Source organism: Drosophila miranda, chromosome XR (assembly GCF_003369915.1).
Source record: "Drosophila miranda strain MSH22 chromosome XR, D.miranda_PacBio2.1, whole genome shotgun sequence".
Taxonomy (NCBI): Eukaryota; Metazoa; Arthropoda; class Insecta; order Diptera; family Drosophilidae; genus Drosophila; species Drosophila miranda.
This window is the reverse complement of record NC_046674.1, coordinates 27,239,781-27,257,821: the sequence shown is the minus strand read 5'-3', so window position 1 is coordinate 27,257,821 and position 18,041 is coordinate 27,239,781. Positions and strand designations below refer to the sequence as shown.

The 18,041-nt window shown below is 47.0% G+C and overlaps 1 protein-coding gene across 1 annotated transcript in view; it reads left to right on the top strand.

Annotated features, from left to right (window-relative positions):
• Nucleotides 1-7,162: 7,162 nt before the first annotated feature.
• LOC108165464 (optomotor-blind protein) overlaps nt 7,163-18,041 on the top strand; it is a 64,578-nt gene continuing 53,699 nt past the window's right edge. Inside the window, exon 1 of the mRNA XM_033386876.1 lies at nt 7,163-9,398. Coding sequence (XP_033242767.1) covers nt 8,293-9,398 — 1,106 coding nt within the window. The 5' untranslated portion in view covers nt 7,163-8,292. The remainder of the gene's footprint in view (nt 9,399-18,041) is intronic.

Here is an 18,041-nt window from a genome sequence, read left to right as displayed (position 1 = left end):
AAAATTCTAACTGACGTTAACATGTCGGCTTTTGCCAAAAACTTGGTTAGTCGAGTTTCGCCCTTAGCTGGAAAATACACACACGTCAAATCAGACTAGGAGAGTAGGGCGTCGGAGGGAGCAGAATGGAAGAAGAGGAATGGGAAGAGCAGGTAATGCCCTGAAGTAGAAGGACATGAAAGGAGTTGCCACAGCTATTCCATCGGCAAACGATTCATTCGAATACGGTATTATCCATAAGGAGAACGAGTTCAATTAGCATTTGTCATCGGGATCGTTTGAGCCTCAAGGTAATCCTCGCTGCTCACCTGCATCGATTGCTCCAGTTTCGATTTATTTCATTACCTGCTCTTATTCCACATTCCACCCAGAATCCATGGCATCTTGAATCGCGTCCTCATCCGCTTCCCCATCTGTCCAACTGTTTGCTGTTGCCAACGAGATAAACTATGGCCAGACTCTCGCAGTGGTCGGTCTGGGAGAGGAGAACGGGATGCGGCTAGCAGGGCATGTGAGGTGAGGTGTTCTGGAGGAAATGCACTTTGTTTTTCACACATTGCCCTAACTGATTAACTTTTGTGTTGAGCTGGAAAAACAACAAAGAGGAGAGCTGGGCAGGGAGAAAAAAGAGAAGCCAATGCACAGAAATGCAAACAGGCGGGCAGGCAGGCAGGCAGGCAGGCAGGCAGGACAGGGCCAGACCCGGACCGACAGGACTGGCTGCTGCAGGAAGCACAGGACTATGCACAGAATGCACATACCCACACCAGCCACACATGCATATGTACATGTGTGTGTGTGTATATATGTAAAGATATAGCCAGACAGAGCAGACAAAGCAGAGCAAAAGCAAAAGCAAACAACATTCCCTCCTCTGTATGCCTCTGCCTCTGCCTCTGCCTCGTGTGTGTGTGTGTGTATGTGTGCGTGTGTGATAGACAGGCGTAAAGTTAATTAAACAATAAATACGCATACACAAACATACACTCACAGGCTTACACATACACGCAGACGCGTTAAAAATGGCGAAAAACTACGGACTACACTTGGCAGACTGGCGTGAAATTCAACACAATATATCACACACACACACACAGACGTTGCAGCTGTGTCTGTGTCTGTGGGTGAATTGTTTGTTGCACTGTAATTGAGCAATTGCCACCCACCCAAACAAGCCCCAAAGCCCCAAACTCCACCCCACACCACACCACACCACACCAACACCACACCAACAACGGCTGGCAATTTACTTGGCGCTCAAAAGTAGGCAACACTCATCAACGCCACTAGAGAAAGCGATGGAGAAATGTGCGAAAAAAAATAGCGACGGAAATGATGATGGAGAGGAGAAAAAAGAGAGAGCAAAAAGAGATAGTTAGTGGAAGCTGCCAGGAACGAAATCAATTTAGTTGCCTCTTCTCTTTTCTTTTTGTGCATCCTTCCAGTCGGGGAATAGAATGCATTTTGCTGGAGGAAATGGCAAAAAAAATGGGAATACCACCCAAGGCACTGCACGACGGGGGCAGAGTGCTCCGGGCACTTGCCTCAAAGACCACTCCAAAAGTAAGCAGAAACATCAACAAAATAACGCGTTTTTTCCTGAATTTTAATTAAGGACTTTCCATATAGTGGATAGTGGTGCTTGCGGTATCGCCTAGATGGGCAAGGATAATTGCCGCAGTCCTCGAAGGCCTGCCCGAAGCCTACTAGATGGGTTTTTGTAATACAGATTGATCGACAAATGGGTCTTCGTTGTGCGCAATGATTGTACGCAGTTCCTGCTGCTCAGGAAAACGTACTGTTTCTCTTGTAATTCGGTGTCACTCAGGGCGTATACGTAATGGGAACCATTACCCATACGCGGGGTGGAGCCCGGGGCATACTCGTATGTGTTTTTGTTGCTGGTTTCATTCCTTGAACCCACATCTAATTGGATTAGTGCAAAAATAAATACTAAATGATAAAAACAAATACGAAAAAGCACATGAATGGACAGCACAGCCGTGTGTGGGTTGGCTTGGGCTATAGCTATCTGTATAAATTTCAAGGAAATTGAAGAAAAACACCAGCTGACCGCTTGGAGCGTGGAGTCAAGACTTTCATTTCAATCTTTAACCGAGTCCGAATCCGAATTCGAATCCTATCAAACACACACACGCTCTCTCAACTTTTCACACATACAAAAACTTCTCTCTCTCTCTCTCTCTCGCATGCAGCATCAACGACTAGCAAAGAGCGACGGGCGGCAGTCAAAGTGTTAACCCATTCGTCGTCACCTTTTTGCCCCCAAACATATTTAGATAATTTAACGCGCGACGCTCGTAAATTTTCACAAAAACACACACACATAGAGAGAAAGGCAAACAGAGGCAGACACCCACAGATACACCCACAGCCACAGACACAGGCACAGACAGAGTCACAGACACATACAGACAACTAAACCATGTTAAGCAAATAAACAATCCGCTCCACCCACGACGAGAGTGCGACAGAGCGAGCCAGAACGATGGAGCAAGAGAGAAAGAGAGCCCGAGTCAGACCATGAACCACCCACAGCTGCTGAAAAAGGCAATCAGTGAAATAAACGACGCCAAAATAAAGTTTTTCTCGTATAATTACGAGAGCCAAAGCCAGCCAGTGCTTCCCGGGACTCAACATTCTTCTTCAACGTTCTCCTGTGACTGGCAACTTGCCGTTCACACTAAATACAGCTGCGTAGTGCACTCCTCGGAGCTTTCTAATACATAATACAAGTATTGGCAATTTTCAATCTATTATTTAAGATGGAAAAATTCCAAATTTGAAATTTAATCGGCAGATATACGCTACGGTAGGGCCATATTATTTTATCGAACTATCGACTTTTTCGTATTTTTTTTGAGGAATTTAAGAATCTTTTCGATTGTGCTGGCTCTTCTTCCACTTACACTTGTTGTTGAGTATGTGTGAGCTCATAAACTTTTAATTAGCTACAAAGCGCCAACAAAAAAATCACACAACCCAGCCATTGACTAAGAGAGTGGGAGTTGGGACCTAGGAGTTGGGACCTCGGAGCGGAAGAGTGGCTCTCAGTGATGCGGCTCGCTTCTGATTCTGGTTCTGCATCTGCTTCTGCTGTGTGGTGTAAGCCTTTGAACCCACCACAGCAGAGCCACGACAAAAAGATACTCGTTCACGCACACACACACACACGCACACACACACACAATCAGCAGCAGAGCAAGAGCGACTGAGAGGAGCAGTGCGAGGGGCGGAAGCTGATGCTTTCGGAAGGCGTTTGGTGGCATTCGGCATTTTGGTTGGTTGTTTATTAACACCTTTTACTTTGACTGACTTTTGGATGCTGATGGTTGTTGTTGTTTTGTACTCTCCTCGTTGTTGTTCTTCTGTTTCTCGGTTGCTGTTGTTTTGCTGCTGTCGGGGCAATTCAAATAAAAGGGGATGCTGCTCCACTGCTAAATGGATTGATGGAACCATTTCGTGGAAATTTCGCGATTTTTCTTTGGCAGATTTAAATGAAAATCAACATTCCTTTGGGTTTACTATTGGAAACGAAATGGAAATAAAGCATTTTTCGAATTGTGCTTGAATTTTGTATACCAGATGTGTTATTATTATTAAATACTAAACAAAAAAAATCCAAAGGACCTTTTTTCTTGAGCTATTCTCTATGTTTAATCTCATGAAAAATGTGTGCAGATCACCGTAATTTATTTTCTTTATTTTTCAAAATGTTGGTATTATTAAATATATTAAATACTAAATTCAAATCTAAGTCAAAACCGGAAAGCTTTTGTTTATTTTACAGTTATTTTCCTCTTACAAGAATACTAGACTTTTATTTATTTTTTACATTTTCTAAAGTACACTATTTCCTTAAAGTTTTCCAAAAATACCAAAATCACCAACAGAATACAAATATTGGTAGTGTTTCTTCCTTTTTTTGGTATTTTTGTAGCATGTATTTCTATCGACTGTAATCTTTGATCCTGAATATTGAAGTGGCCCCCCTTACAAAACACCAATTAAATCGCCTTTCACTTCTCAGCCACAGAGCATCCTCGATGTCCGTCCGCTGTTACGCTCCCTCCCCCGTCAAACCCCAACCAACATGACGACACACAACGCAACCCAATCCAACCCGAACCGAACCAAACCAAACCGAAACGAACCGAGCCAACGAACCAACGAACGAAGAACGACAGCGACGACGACGACTCTGCTGCTGTAATTTTTCACACTCTCTCACACACAGACACACACGCGCGCACACAAATACCGAATGTTGTCACCTCTTACAACTACAAACGCCATGTGGGCTGGCTGGCCTGGCCTGGACCTGGCTCTGGCTGTGCCTCTTCGTTCATTTCACTCACACACACACACACACACTCAGAGAGAAGAGAGAGGGATATTTAGAGACATTGTCCAGTGGAACAGGGAAGGGGGTGTGTGCGGTGCGGTGTGGTGTGGGTGGGCGTACGCTGACGCCGCCATTGTGAGGTGTGGTGCTAACTAGCTGCCGCCGCGTTGCTCGCTTGCTCGCTTGCTCTCTCTCTCTCTCTCTCTCTCTCTCTCTCACTCACTCACTCTTTATATCGTGTGTGTGTGTGTATATTTGTGGTTAAACTTGTCACACAAGCTGAGCAGCAGGCAGGCAGAAGCAGCAGCCGGCAAGTCGCTTGTCGTCTTCTTCTTTCGCACTGTCGCAGACCCGAGACCCATATTGCCGGCCAGCTCTCACTTATAGGAAAGGCCCAGACAAAGCTTGTTTGCTTGTGTCTGTGCCTGTGTGTGTGTGAGAACGTGTGACAAAATACATTTGCGTTGCCGTTTTTGCTTTTTGGCTTCGTCGCTTCTTTGTCTGCTGTCTCTCTGTATGTGTGCGCGTGGGCATGGTGTGTGTGTGTGTGTGTGTGTATGTTTGGCTGTGTTTGGTGTTTGTGTGTGACTTCTGCTTGAGCTTTTTGCCTTTCATTTGCACGCCCCCCAGTCTCCATGGCGCCGTCTCGCTTGCACTTGCGTTATTTGCGCGCAAAACTTAGCGTCAAGTTTTTGTCACACGGCGGCGGCGGCGGCGGCGGCGGCGGCGGCACGGCACCTATGCTTCTGCTGCTGCGACGCTTGCCGCTTGCCGCCTGCTGCTGTTGCTGTTGCTACATCTCTTCTGCCACTGCCGCTGCTCTTCTGCTTTTTCGCACCAGCTCTCTGCCGACGCCAAACCTTTATCCCGTCTAAAAATCTTTTCATTTACATTTCGGACTCATAAAAGCTGGCAAAGCGGCTAACAAGCGTTTAGCTGGGTTGGAGGGGTGGTGGTGGTGGCGGGGGCTAAGAGGTGGCGACTGACGCTCTGCCTATGTAATTTTAGCTCAAGGAATTCAACCAAATCAAAGATAAACCCAAAGCAAGGCAGCTTCTCCTCGTGGACTTTTTCTTGATGTCCTTCTCTGTCCCAGGAATTTTGGTTTCGGCTCTTAGGGAATTCTCTCTCTTAAAGAAGCACCTAGTCGCAAGCTTTTCTAAGGTTTTATCTTGTAATTCTTCTTTCGACTTTCTTCTTCAGCTCAAAAGCTTCTTTTGAGATTTAAAATGATTTTTCCCCGCGAATTTGTATACCTTTTTCCAAACGTCTCATTTTTTTTTAGTCCCTTCTCAAGTGTTTTTCCTCCTAAGACGGCAAATGTTTTTTGTTTTGTTCTATATCCGTAAATTAATTACTTTACGCAAAAGAAAACAAAAATAAAACTTGATTTGTATCCATTTCTTTTTCTTTTCAAGCAGTTTTTATCCTTCGGGTTTCCATGAAGAATCGTACTCTTATCCTTTACAGCAGTAAATGAAAAACTTTTTTTAGTCCTTTAAAGTTAATTTTTGAAAGTCATTTGTTTATTTTATTTTCTCTTAAGGCTATCCTTTTTGTATAGTTTTTTTGTTTAATAAGCTTTTACGATCTTTTAGTCCTCTTCTCTCATTCAATCTGGAATTTGTCTTATTTTTATTAATTTTTGTTCCATCTTAGGGTTTTCCTTCTTCTTTGAGTCACTTGCCCACTGGGAATGCCATTTGATCGTTTAGAGGTCACTGTAGGTCAACATATTTGGCGTCTGCTTATCTCTGCTTCTCCCTGGCACTTCGAGCAGCATCTGCCACCCCCCTTATGACAGCCCCAAAGCGCCGAACACCGCACCATTTTTGGGGAACATCAAAAACCATTTGACCATTGAAGCGCATTTTTCGCTGGCGCGTCATTTGTCAACTTGGGTGTCCTGCCCCCTACCCTCTACCCCATCTCCGCCTGAGTCCGCCTGGGTGGCTGTGATTTACTACATGCTGCTTGCCACCACCCCACCCCCCGGCGCTTCCTGTCGCTTGTCCTCCTGCTGACAATGCTCTTCCTTTAGCTTTTTTTCTGGCCGCTCTCTCTCGCTTTTGGCTGTCTCTCTCACTCTACCTCGCCTCTCTCGCTCTCACTTGGAGGAGGCATTTTTCTGGCGCAGTGCACTTTCTGGTGTCGGTGTCGGGCGCCTTGTTACTTCTAACACGCTTCCATGCTGCTTGTCACACGCCGCGACGTCGACGCGGCTGACGCTAACGTTTGCGCCGTTGCTCTCGCTGGTTGGCCTTCCGCTCTACCCATCCCCACCCCCTCACAACCTAGCGATGATCATCCAGCTGCTGTTGTTTGTCACATTCACTTACACATGGACACACAGAGGGACACTCACACACACTGATGCCAGCAAAAGCGTCAACGCAACACTTTTGGTTGAGTTTTTGGTTTTCTTATTGGAACAGCAGCAGCCGCCAACGCTTCGGCCGCAGTCAGCGTCTCAGTCACAGTCACAGTCTCAGCCTCTGCCTCTGCCCTGCTCTCTCATGCACGAACGAATCCCAGCCGCCACCACACCGGTGCCTCTCACTCACTCTCACGCACGCCCTTCCGTCCCGAAAGCCGAAGCGAGAAACTCAACACAGGCCAAGTTCTCGCTCTCTCTCTCTCTCTCTCTCGCACTCACGGCCCGTGTGGGCCTCGGTGTGTGTGTGCGTGTCGTGTGTATATGGCCATCTCGCTCGCGCTCGCCCGTCACTCGTTGGCTGCCCGACACACCAGCAGAGCAGCAGAGCACCGCGCTGTGGCGCTCTTCGGGGGTTGCGCTGCCCGTCTGAGTGTGTGTATTTTACAGTTTGGAAGCGACCGGCGAGTAGTTCGTATCGGCATTGTAGCAGCAGAGCGCCGTCGCCCCGTTTTTCGTTGTCGTCGTCGTCGTCGTTCTCGTCGTGATCTCAGTGTTCAGTAGCTCCAGCGCCCAGCGTCCAGCGTTCCAATCGCCTCTCGTTGTTGTCCCGCTTTTGGGGACGGTTAGCCATCCAAAAAATTTTTGTTGTTATTAATTTTTTTTGGGTTTCACTTTGTCTCTAAAACAACAAAGCAGAAGAGTAAGAGAGAGGAGAGGAGAAAGAATTGTAGTTGCAACAATCCATACAACCAAAAGCCGCAGCAGAAACAAGCAACAAAAGCACCGCGTCGCGGCTGACGTTTTGCCGCCGCCAAAACAGCAAAAAAGAAAAAACACAAAAAGCGCTGACAAAAAAGAAAAACAAACCAAAAATGCAAAAAAAAACAACAACAACTAAAAAACCTATTTATTTTTTTTAGCAAGTTTCAAAATTCTGTTTGTATAATGAAAAACCAAGAAAACGCCAAAAAAAGCAAGTGACAAAAAAAAAAATTTAACAAAAAGAAAAACTGAAAAACAAAATACAAAAACCGAATAGAAAACCCAAAAAAATTAAGAGGAAAAAAGCGAGAGTGCAGAACAAGGATTAAATGGTGTGTGTTGTACATATATTGATGTGAGTGACTGTGTGTATCTAAGCAAAAGCGAATCAAAAAAGTACCTGTCGAACAAACAACAACAACAACAAAAACAAGAAGAAGAGCAAAAATTGCAACACTAAGAACAACAAAAGCAACAAGAGAGAAGATCAGAAGAAGAAAGCTTTCCCGAATACAGCTAGAACTCACGAAAGCTGCTTAAAGCTTCGCCGCTGGCAGAGACGACTGCAACTGTAAGGAGAGCAAGCAAAAGCAGAGTAAGACAGACAGCTGTGTGGATCCAAAGGAAGAAAGCTTGAGGAAAAGATAGAGGAGGATCTCTTGCAGTCGAAGGATACACGCTTCCCAAAGCGGTATAGCGGCATAGCAGTATAGCGGTAGAGAGCGAGAGAGTGGATGAGAGGAGGACATTTCTGCATGACGCACATGGTTCCAGTAATTGTAATGTAATGAGATACGACGTCCAGGAGCTGCTACTTCATCAGTCTGCTGAGGATCCATTCGCCAGGTTCGCAAATGGGATGGCATATCATCCATTTCTGCAGCTAACGCAAAGACCCACTGACTTCAGCGTATCCTCGCTGTTGACGGCGGGTAGCAACAACAACAACAACAACAACAACTCCTCGAACAGCAACAACAGTAACAACAACAACCCGAACAACAACAGCAACAGCATTGTTGCAGCAGCGGCGGCAGCAGCAGCAGCAGCGGCAGCAGCACATCTCAGCAGCAGCTCCCCCGGTGGTGCCGGCGCCGGCGGTGCGGGTGCAGGTGCGTCTGCAGGTGGTGGTGGTGCTGCCAGCTATCACGGCAGCTCCCCATCGCAGCTTTCGCCGCAGAGCAACCACAGCAACAACAACAACAACAACAATCATAGCCAGCAGAACAATAACAACAACAACAACAACAGCCACAGCAAGGGACACTTGACCACCGAAGAGCCGCGATCCCCAACGTCCACATCCACGCCTCCACCGCAACAACAGCAACATCAGCAGCAGCAGCCACCGCCGCCGCCTCCACACCCACACCATCCGCCACCATCCTCAGCGACAGTGCCACATCCCGCCCATCATTCACCCAGCGTGGGCGCCACGGGAGCCAATCCCCATCCAGGGCCAGCGGCAGGAGCAGCGCCGGCCTCGGGCCATCACCATCCGCCGCCGCAGCAGCAGCAGCAGCAGCATTTGCCACCGCAACAGCAGCCGCCACCACCGCCGCCGTACTTTCCCGCCGCCGCTTTGGCCGCTCTGGCCGGTAGTCCAGCCGGACCACATCCAGGGCTGTATTCCGCCGGCGGGCTGCGCTTTCCGCCGCATCCCGCCCACCCGCACGCCCACCATCCGCTGGGCACCGCCTACACGACGGCCGAGGACGTGGTCCTGGCATCGGCCGTGGCCCATCAGCTCCATCCGGCAATGCGACCGCTGCGCGCCCTCCAGCCCGAGGACGATGGCGTCGTCGATGATCCCAAGGTGACGCTCGAGGGGAAGGATCTGTGGGAGAAGTTCCACAAGCTGGGCACGGAGATGGTCATCACCAAGAGCGGCAGGTGAGTGATAATCTGTTCTGTTAACCCTGCCCCTGCCCCTGCCCCTGCCCCGACCCCGACCCCGACCCAAGGTCATCCCCAGTCTCAGTCTCCAATATCTGTCTGCCCCCGTCTGGGGGCACCATCATCATCAGCCCTGGCCACTTGAGCACGTGTGGCGACGTCTCAAGCTCCTGGGAAATGTAGGTGAACGAATGCAGTGAGATGCCTCATCCTCCTGCCTCCTGCCTCCGGGGCAGGAGTATCTCTTGAGAGGATGATGATGTCGTCGTGGCTGACATTCAAGCTGCGTTGGCGCGTGAAAATGCGTTTTGAGCTTCACACCTACTTGAGAAAGTGTTCAGACAAGGACACAGCACGATGCCCGAACCCATAGAAGCGGATAAGGAGACGTATGGGCGGACAGGCGGACGAGTGTCAAGTGAATGCCAAGTGAATGCTATGGAGATACAATGATAGGACACTGTCCATCACAATGTGAATACTCTAGAGGGGAATATTTTGCAGAAATACCAATAAGCTTTTTGGACTCTGAATGAATGATAGAAGAATGAAAATAAATTTCGTAATTTCTTGTAGAGTGAAGCTCGATTAATAATTCGAGTGTCCAATCCTGAAGTGCGATATTTATGCAATATTTAATTGTGTTAAACAGAAATCAACAAGAGTACTCATAATATTTTCCTATCCAACTTAAGGAATGCTCCTTTTACTCCTTTTACTCCTTTGCCCTCTTTTTAATCATTCATTCAGTCAGTCAAATGATTGATGATGATTCATCGCTGCTCCACGCTGCCTCGACTCCTTCTTCCTTCTCTGTGTGGCATGCAATTGGGCCTGCCTGCCACACGCCACGCTCTGCATTCGCCTGCATTCACTCCCGCACCCGCACACTCGCACACTCGCACAATCGCACTCACGAGTGTGATTCATTCGCCTCGAACCAAATTCAATTAGCTTCTGCTGCGTCTCTGTGGCTGCTGTTGTTTTTTAAGCTACAAATTGCTTGACGCCTCGGCTAAGCTTCTTCCTCCCTCTGCTTCTTCTCACCATTTTCATGGACATTCAAGGTGCTGGCAAGGGGTGGGCGTAGCAATCGACTTTGCCACAAAGCAACAACAACCAACAACCACAAAGAAAATAGAACGAAAAAAGGAAACGACTCTTTCGAGTGAGTCGCAATCGAAAATACTCTGGAAAACGAATGGGGAAACGATATAGTGCTCACTATTTAAACGAGAATCAAGAGGTTACTGCAATAGTTCCTGTTTTGGTTGAGATCTTAGTCGTGATTAGATGGGGATTTTCTGATGAAAGGAAGAGGAATGCCGCACATTGTATTCAGGTTTCTTGATGCTCTCAAATGATGACACCTCCCATGCCCATCATAGCTACAGATTATAGTGTTTCGATCCACTAAAATATCTGATAGATATTCCAGGAATCATGGTATCTTCACAGCTAATGGAATGCTTTTGCTAAGGAAACAGTCTAAGGAAATGACACGCGTGCCTCGACATCAAGATACCTTCGCTGCTAAGCCACACTGGGATAGAGATGGAGATGGAGAGAGCAGGCGTGGCATTCTTTATGCTTCTGCATTAGCGGTGTTCTTGCATCTTTAGATACTGTTGTATCTTCTTCTTGTTTTTCTGCATGTTCCGATTTTAAATCGAAAATTTAGTAGCCCCACACCTACAGGGTATCCACAAAAACAATAACGAATTATTTGCAAATAGTTTTTGTGTGCAGAAAAGTTTGCGGGCTGGCGGTGTCTGGCCAGGTGTCTGGGCCCCTAACCACGCCCCTCCCGTACTATATATATATATATATGTATTTGTATGTATTATGGATGGATATATAATGTGTATAGTTTCAGTTGTTGTTGCTTGTTGTTCGCACTTGCGAAAACGAAGAAAAAACCACAAAAAGTTGATGAAAATTATGGGATGCATATAGAAAATCCTTAAGCTCATTAGCAGTTTGAAGACTTGAAGTGTGAAACTAAACCAAGTGGCCATCCATGAGCATAAACCACTCCAACAGCAACCGAAAAGTGGGGGCTACCCCCGCCACCGCCACCGCCCACGCCCCGCCTCCTTCTTGGTAGGGAAGGGTTCCATGACCCGCCGCTCGGCCTCTGGTTGTGTTTTTTTGTTTTTGTTTTTTTTTTTCGTGGCTATGGGAGGCTATGGATGGCTACTGCGTTCTACTACGAGTATCGTTCCATTCAAAGTGTGGCATGCAATTGTTGTTGCAGCACGGGGGAAGTGGGGGAGTGTAGCTCTGCCTCTGCCTCTGGCTCTGGCTCGGGCTTGGGCTCTGGCAAAAGTTTTTAAGTACTTGTACCTCGTCAGCCACTCACACAAACACTCACCACACTCATGGGACTCGCACTCGTACTATTCACACATGTGTGTTTGCAAGTTGCAACTTTTTTGCACGCCACACATTGCTGCTGCTGCCGTTGCTGCTGTTGCATACCACCAGCTCCAGTAGGAGACGTGCGAAAACGGCAACAACAAAACGGAATTATTGTTGCTGTTGCTGCTGTTGTTGCCCCCATCATCATCATCATCAATGTCAAAATTATTGTTTTTCCTGAGCCGTGCTCCCCCCGCGGCCCCTTCTTGTAACACCACCCCCAGCCAACAGCCAACAGCCCCTCGCTCTCACTCTCTGGATCTGTGAGTGCCACTTGAATGTTTTGTGAGTGGATTTGCATTGATTCGCTTCGTTTCAATCGCTCTTACTGGGTGTGGGTCTTTCAATGCTTAAAAATGGTTTGAAAAGTCGTTTTATTCCCTTAGTTATTCATTAATGTCTGGCGATTTATTTGAATCGTTTGTGGCGTGGATAAAGTCATCCGATTTGGAAGCAACACCCAGTAGAGCAGCTATAAGGATATTCGGACGACTCAAGTCGCTGCTTGTTACATGCAGAGCCGACCGATGGGCCCTGCCGCATGACGCCTGAGCGAAAGAACAAAAGTTTAACTGAATATCGTGGAAAACTAGAACTGAAAGTGTCGGATGTGATTCAAAGAAAATGCCAATGAAAAATGAGCCTATAAGTATTTCTTGTCTTTTCAAATTTATTTTCTCAATGGATGAGGCTACATTTTGATTAAATTTACGTTTGAAATTCTAAATTTAAATGTATCTTAACGTTTCTACCACACCCTCAGTACTCTAGAGTAAATGAGAGTTTTCCGCTTTCTCCACCCCAATCGTACCCACTCTCTGTCTCTTCTACCTTCTTCCCTGATCTCTTCGATTCCCTGGGCAGTACTCTAGCCCCCCTTTTTATGCTTGTATCCGCGCCTCTGTCTCTGGCAATTAAATCGCTCGAACGAATTGCGTGAAATCTTTGTGCCGCCGTCCTTCTCTCACTCTCTCTCTGTGACTTTATCAATTAATTGAAATTGCTGTCTAAACGCAAATAAATAAAAACCTTTGCCCCTCTAGCCCCCTTTACATCGCCATAGCCCCTCTTCCATAGCCACTTGACGACACTTTCAAACGACAAAAACAACTACAAAAAAGATGCGGGAATCATGAAAATAATTCTGAAATCTATAAAAAAAATGCCAAAAATTATCAAGTGTTGACCTCAGCAGAGGCCCAACTGAGGGAAGAGAGAAAGAGAGGGGCATAAAGTCAGTGCTGGTGAGAAAAAGAGAGAGATAGTGCTCTAGAGATTGGGGAGATACCGACAGGAAGGAGGCGACTGGTTTCTCGCTTTGATTTGCCAGAAATTTCAATGATTTTGAGACTAATTGAAAACGCCAATTCATAGTCGCTGTCTGCTGTGCCCCGAGGCCCTGCCACAGCCCCAAGGGGGGGCGGGTACCACCCCTTTGCTTGGCCTTCCTTTCCTTTTCTTTTTTAATTGATGACAGACTTTGGTCTCACATAAGAGGGGCGGCAAGCGGCAGGCGGCAGGCGGCATGCGATAATGTGACAGACAAAAATATTTAATGACACGGCAAAGGACACACGACAGACAACAGGCAACCCTCCTCCAGGGGCCTCCCGCTCCCGGTAAGGGGTCAACCCCTGGGCAACCGCCTGTCAAAGTTCACTTGTTTAATTTTCATAAATAAAAATTTTTACCCCCACGCGTTTTGGGTAAAAACTCAGCTGACGACAAAACGCAATCAAAGTGCACTGGCCCTGGGTGCCAGTGCCAGCCCCTGCATACCCTCTAACCCCCGGCGCCACCCACGACCCCCCGCGACCCTCTGAACCCCTCCCGGAGCCCTCCTGCCAGACCAAAAGTTAGGCTCAATTAAATGGGCGTGTCTGCCTCCCATTTTTAGTATTCTTTCGCTTTTCCAAGTCGTTAGGGAGAAGGGAACATTTTGCTACAGTACACAACCCTTGAGGGACGTCTCCCCTACTCCCCTTCCAGTCCTACTCCACCATCTTGGAAACGTTTTTCATAATTGTGTTAAAATTGTCGTCTTGTGAGCGGAAAGGGGGGAGTGGGGGAAAAGAAACACACACACACACACACACGCAAGCAAAGTGAAAGGAGAGTTTCGATAGCAAGGAAAGTACTATAGAGTCGGGAAAAAGGTGAAAGATCACGGTGGAGCAGGGGCTGTGTTTAGTAAAATTATCGATGTGCTAAGTTGACAAATACGCGAGGGCTATCCCCCCCACTAAATTGCACGTAATTTTCCATCACGGGATACGGGACGGGGACGGTGACGGTGACGGTGACGGAGACGGGGACCGGACCGTAGGCTATCCTTTGGCATTTCTCGGACTCGTACCGAAAGCGGCGCAATTTTCCCAAACGGGGCTTCCATCAGTTGATAATTTCGCAGCCCTGATGAAAAATGCATAATAATTGGGCATAGCCATGCATCCACGCCCCCCGCATATGTCCCATATGGCGATTGTATGGGGGTACACTCGCATGCTCGAGGATTGTGGGAATCGGGCTCCTCCTGGCTCCTGAAAAATGCATGAGTCGCTTGTGTAATTTGCCCGTAATTTGATTTCAAATTGATTTCCCTTCGCTTACGGAATAATAGATATGGGAGTCAATATAATATATACCGATATGGCATATAATTCTGGTTCTGGTTCTGGTTGTGGTTCTCCTTCTAGGGGAATTCCAACAAAATTTGTAAAGGACTTCTTTTTACCATATGAAATTTAATTGGATAAATTATAGAATACTAGATGTATGGTAATGTCATGGTTTTCAGACCACATTTAGTGGATATTACAGATAGGGATACATTTGTAATCTGCAAAGTCTGGTGAGATCCCCAGCAAAAGGCAGATCCATTTAGAATTCTGATAGCTTTGAGTCCACAATGCGAACGGGAACGATCATCGCGATGGAAAATCGCAGAATATGATGGCCGACAGACAGACAACCCTCTCTCTGATCCGTGATGCGATGCAACCCCTATTCGAGAACCCTGAAACGGAACCTCGCGAATGGAGGAAACCCGTTCCAAGGGCAAAAACTACAGTCCGCTCCGCTCCGCACCACCCAAAAGGCAAACACCGAGAAACCCAGAAAGCAAAACCCAAAACCGGAGACGCTGCTTAAATTACAATAAAAACGTCATAAAAAATTAACAAATTAAAAAGCAACCAGAGAGAGGGGGAGAGAGGGAGACAGCAAGACACATAGAGAGACAGCCGTTGAGTGGCGCATTTTTTTGTGGCTGTTAATTTAAATTGCATTTACGCCCCCACTCGGAATTAAATGGAAATTAATTTGGGGAACGCACCAAAAATCTAGTCGCGTCTTTGGTTTGGCTAATTAAGTGAATGCTTCCGTTGGTGTGCCCCATGCCTCATGCCCCACGCAGCGGAAGTTGCAAGTTGAAGTCGGAGTTTTTGGGCTCCTAACCTGGCTTAATGGTCGCCCCGAGTTTGGTCAGCGGCCGCAACAAGCCCACCAAATTGGTGGCTCTCTCGGTGTGCGAGTGCTTGTGTGCCCCTTAAATTGGTAACAAAATGCCGCTAAATGGTTTTGGTCTAATCGAGACAGAGACAGAGACAGAGAGAGAGAATTCCGCTGTTTACACGCTCCGCTTACTTAATGAGTACCATTTTTGGGGGGCGGGTGATTATGGGAAAGGGAAAGGGTTCTACTGATAACGCCATGACAGAGTGATCCATCTTGAGGTCTAAACCTCGCTAATTGGCCCGAAAGAACGCCCCGGAATAGTGGCAAAGGAACGGCATCCAATCTTCCAATCTTAACTATGACTATTTATCTTCCATATTTAGTACGAAACTAAACTCCAAAGTGAAAATCAAGCGATTGTAAAGTTTCGGACATAAATCTATCCAAATGATCCATTTCATGCTTCGATATTGGAATGAAGAAACATTGGCTTTAGGTTTTGGTTTAGGCTTATTATATGCAGATTTTGGTGGAAATGGAAAAACATAATGGCCATGGAATGCTTGGGTGGAATGAATGTCACCCCAGTGATAACTGTACCACAATTTCCAGAGCTCCAAAACTTTCGCTTTCCTTGTCGCAATAGAAGGCAGGGGACCACGTGGAACGAAACGCTGTAGAATTGGAATTGGAACAGGAGAAGACGGCAGCTCGGGAGCAACTTCTGCATGATAATGGAATATTTAGCATTTAAAAATTGCATTTCACATACGACGAAAACCCCCGGCAGTTGGACAACATTTTTTGGCATTCTCTCGCAATGCATAAAGCAAACAACGCAAAATATGACAACCGACAAACGACAGCCGACGACAGCCCAAGAACAACAACGAAGAGAATGAGGATGGGGATGGGGATGGGGATAGGAATGGGGATCGAGGAGGACGATGATGACGTCCTTTATAATGAAGAACATGAGTTCAGAAGAACCCCAAAAAAAAAACAACAACAAAAAGAAGGAAAACACGAACAGAAAAAGGAGATACCACAACAACAACAAGAACAACAAAAAAGCTGCACAAAGAATGGAGCAACAACAAAAACCAGGAGAATGCCAGAGAGCGAGAGAGAGAGAGAAAGACAGGGAGAGAGTGAGCAGGCGAGAGAGTCTGAGAGGACGAAGACGGCGTCTTTTTGGCGCCAGAAAAATAACGACAATGCCTGACGAATGTGCGTGGTGGGGTCTGTCGGAGGGGATCGGCTGCCCGGTGGGGGGGACTGGGAGGAAGTCCCCCTGTGTGTGCGTGTGTGTGTCAGTGTGTGCGACAGAGAACAATGCATGCAAGAGACATGTGTTTGGCATTGGCGCTCACCGAAAAAAAAAGCTCTCTCAGCGGCAGAGAAAGTGATGATCGGCCGGCAGGCAGGGCGGCGGACAAAGCGCAGAGTGAAGAGCAGAGCCGAGGCGAGCACCGAAGAGCGGACCTAAAAGAAATGTCAAAAACAATGAGAACGGTCGAATGGATTTGACAAACATTTCCTAGATGTACGCTGGCAGATCAAAGAGATGGCGACAACAGCCAGCAGCAGCAGCAGCCACAGCATCGCTGGGCCCGAGAGACGACAATCCATTGGCGCTCTCTCTGTCGCTCTTCCACTCCCAGAAAATTAGTCAAATTAGCACTCTCACTCTCTCTCTCTCACACACACACACACACACACACACATACGAACCGGAATACGAAACGAAAACGAAAGTAGAGCTTGGATCCGTTCTGATCCGATCCGATCCGATCCGATCTGTGGCGGATCCTCTATCCATTCGATCCTTTTTGTGTCTCTGCTGTTTTTTGTCGCCGTCTTTTGTCTCGTGGCATATTCACGCGTTCGAGGCGAACCCGGCTCGGGCTTTTAGCATTAGTTTACACTTGATTAGAACGCTAATTGGCCTCAAAAGGAGTTGGGGAACGGATGGGGATGCCGGTATGGCATGATTTCGGTAAGGGGCTACCCATTGAGCTGGGAAATTTTTCGGGGAAATGTCCGCTTGATTGCCAAAAAGTTGCGCGATTAAGAAAGGATTAGGCTTTTGATCTATGCGATCTCTCTCTGCGGTAGACAGAGAGAGAGAGAGAGAGAGAACAACAGTGGTCCCATTTTTATGAAGTTTTTTCATTCAGAATCAATTAATTCTGGTAATTTCTTTCTATGACCCCTATGATCCAGATCCAGATTCAGGTGATCCGATCCGGAAGCATTTGTGGTACTGCAGTGAAGCACTTTTGCTTCCCCTTCTATGACCTGGTCACATGTTCTCTTCACTGCAATTCCTTGGTCTCTGCCTCCGTTCATTCTTATCTTCTGCTCTGTTCTGTACTTCCCATCTTCTTTTAGGGCTGCCTCTGCTTGTGCTTCTACCTCTGCTGCCGCTGGTGCTGCCACTGACAGCAGCGCAGCGCGCACAGAAGACGCTTTATGAATTTTAAGTGGCAAAAATTGACGAGTTGCTTTGGTTTTATTTTGTTCTTTATTATTATTATTACCGTATGTCTGTGTTCGAGTTCGTGGCTCGTCTCTATGTATACAGATATATTTATTTAATATTTTGTGGCTGGCTTCAAGCGAGAGGGAGAGTGTGAGTGTGACTGGAAGGTAGAAGGTGGAAGGTAGGGGAGGGCCTCTCTCTGGAAACAAAAATATTATACAAATTGTATGGGGCCATTTGGTGAGTTTTAACTGCTCTGCGTGTTCTGTTTGCCAGAT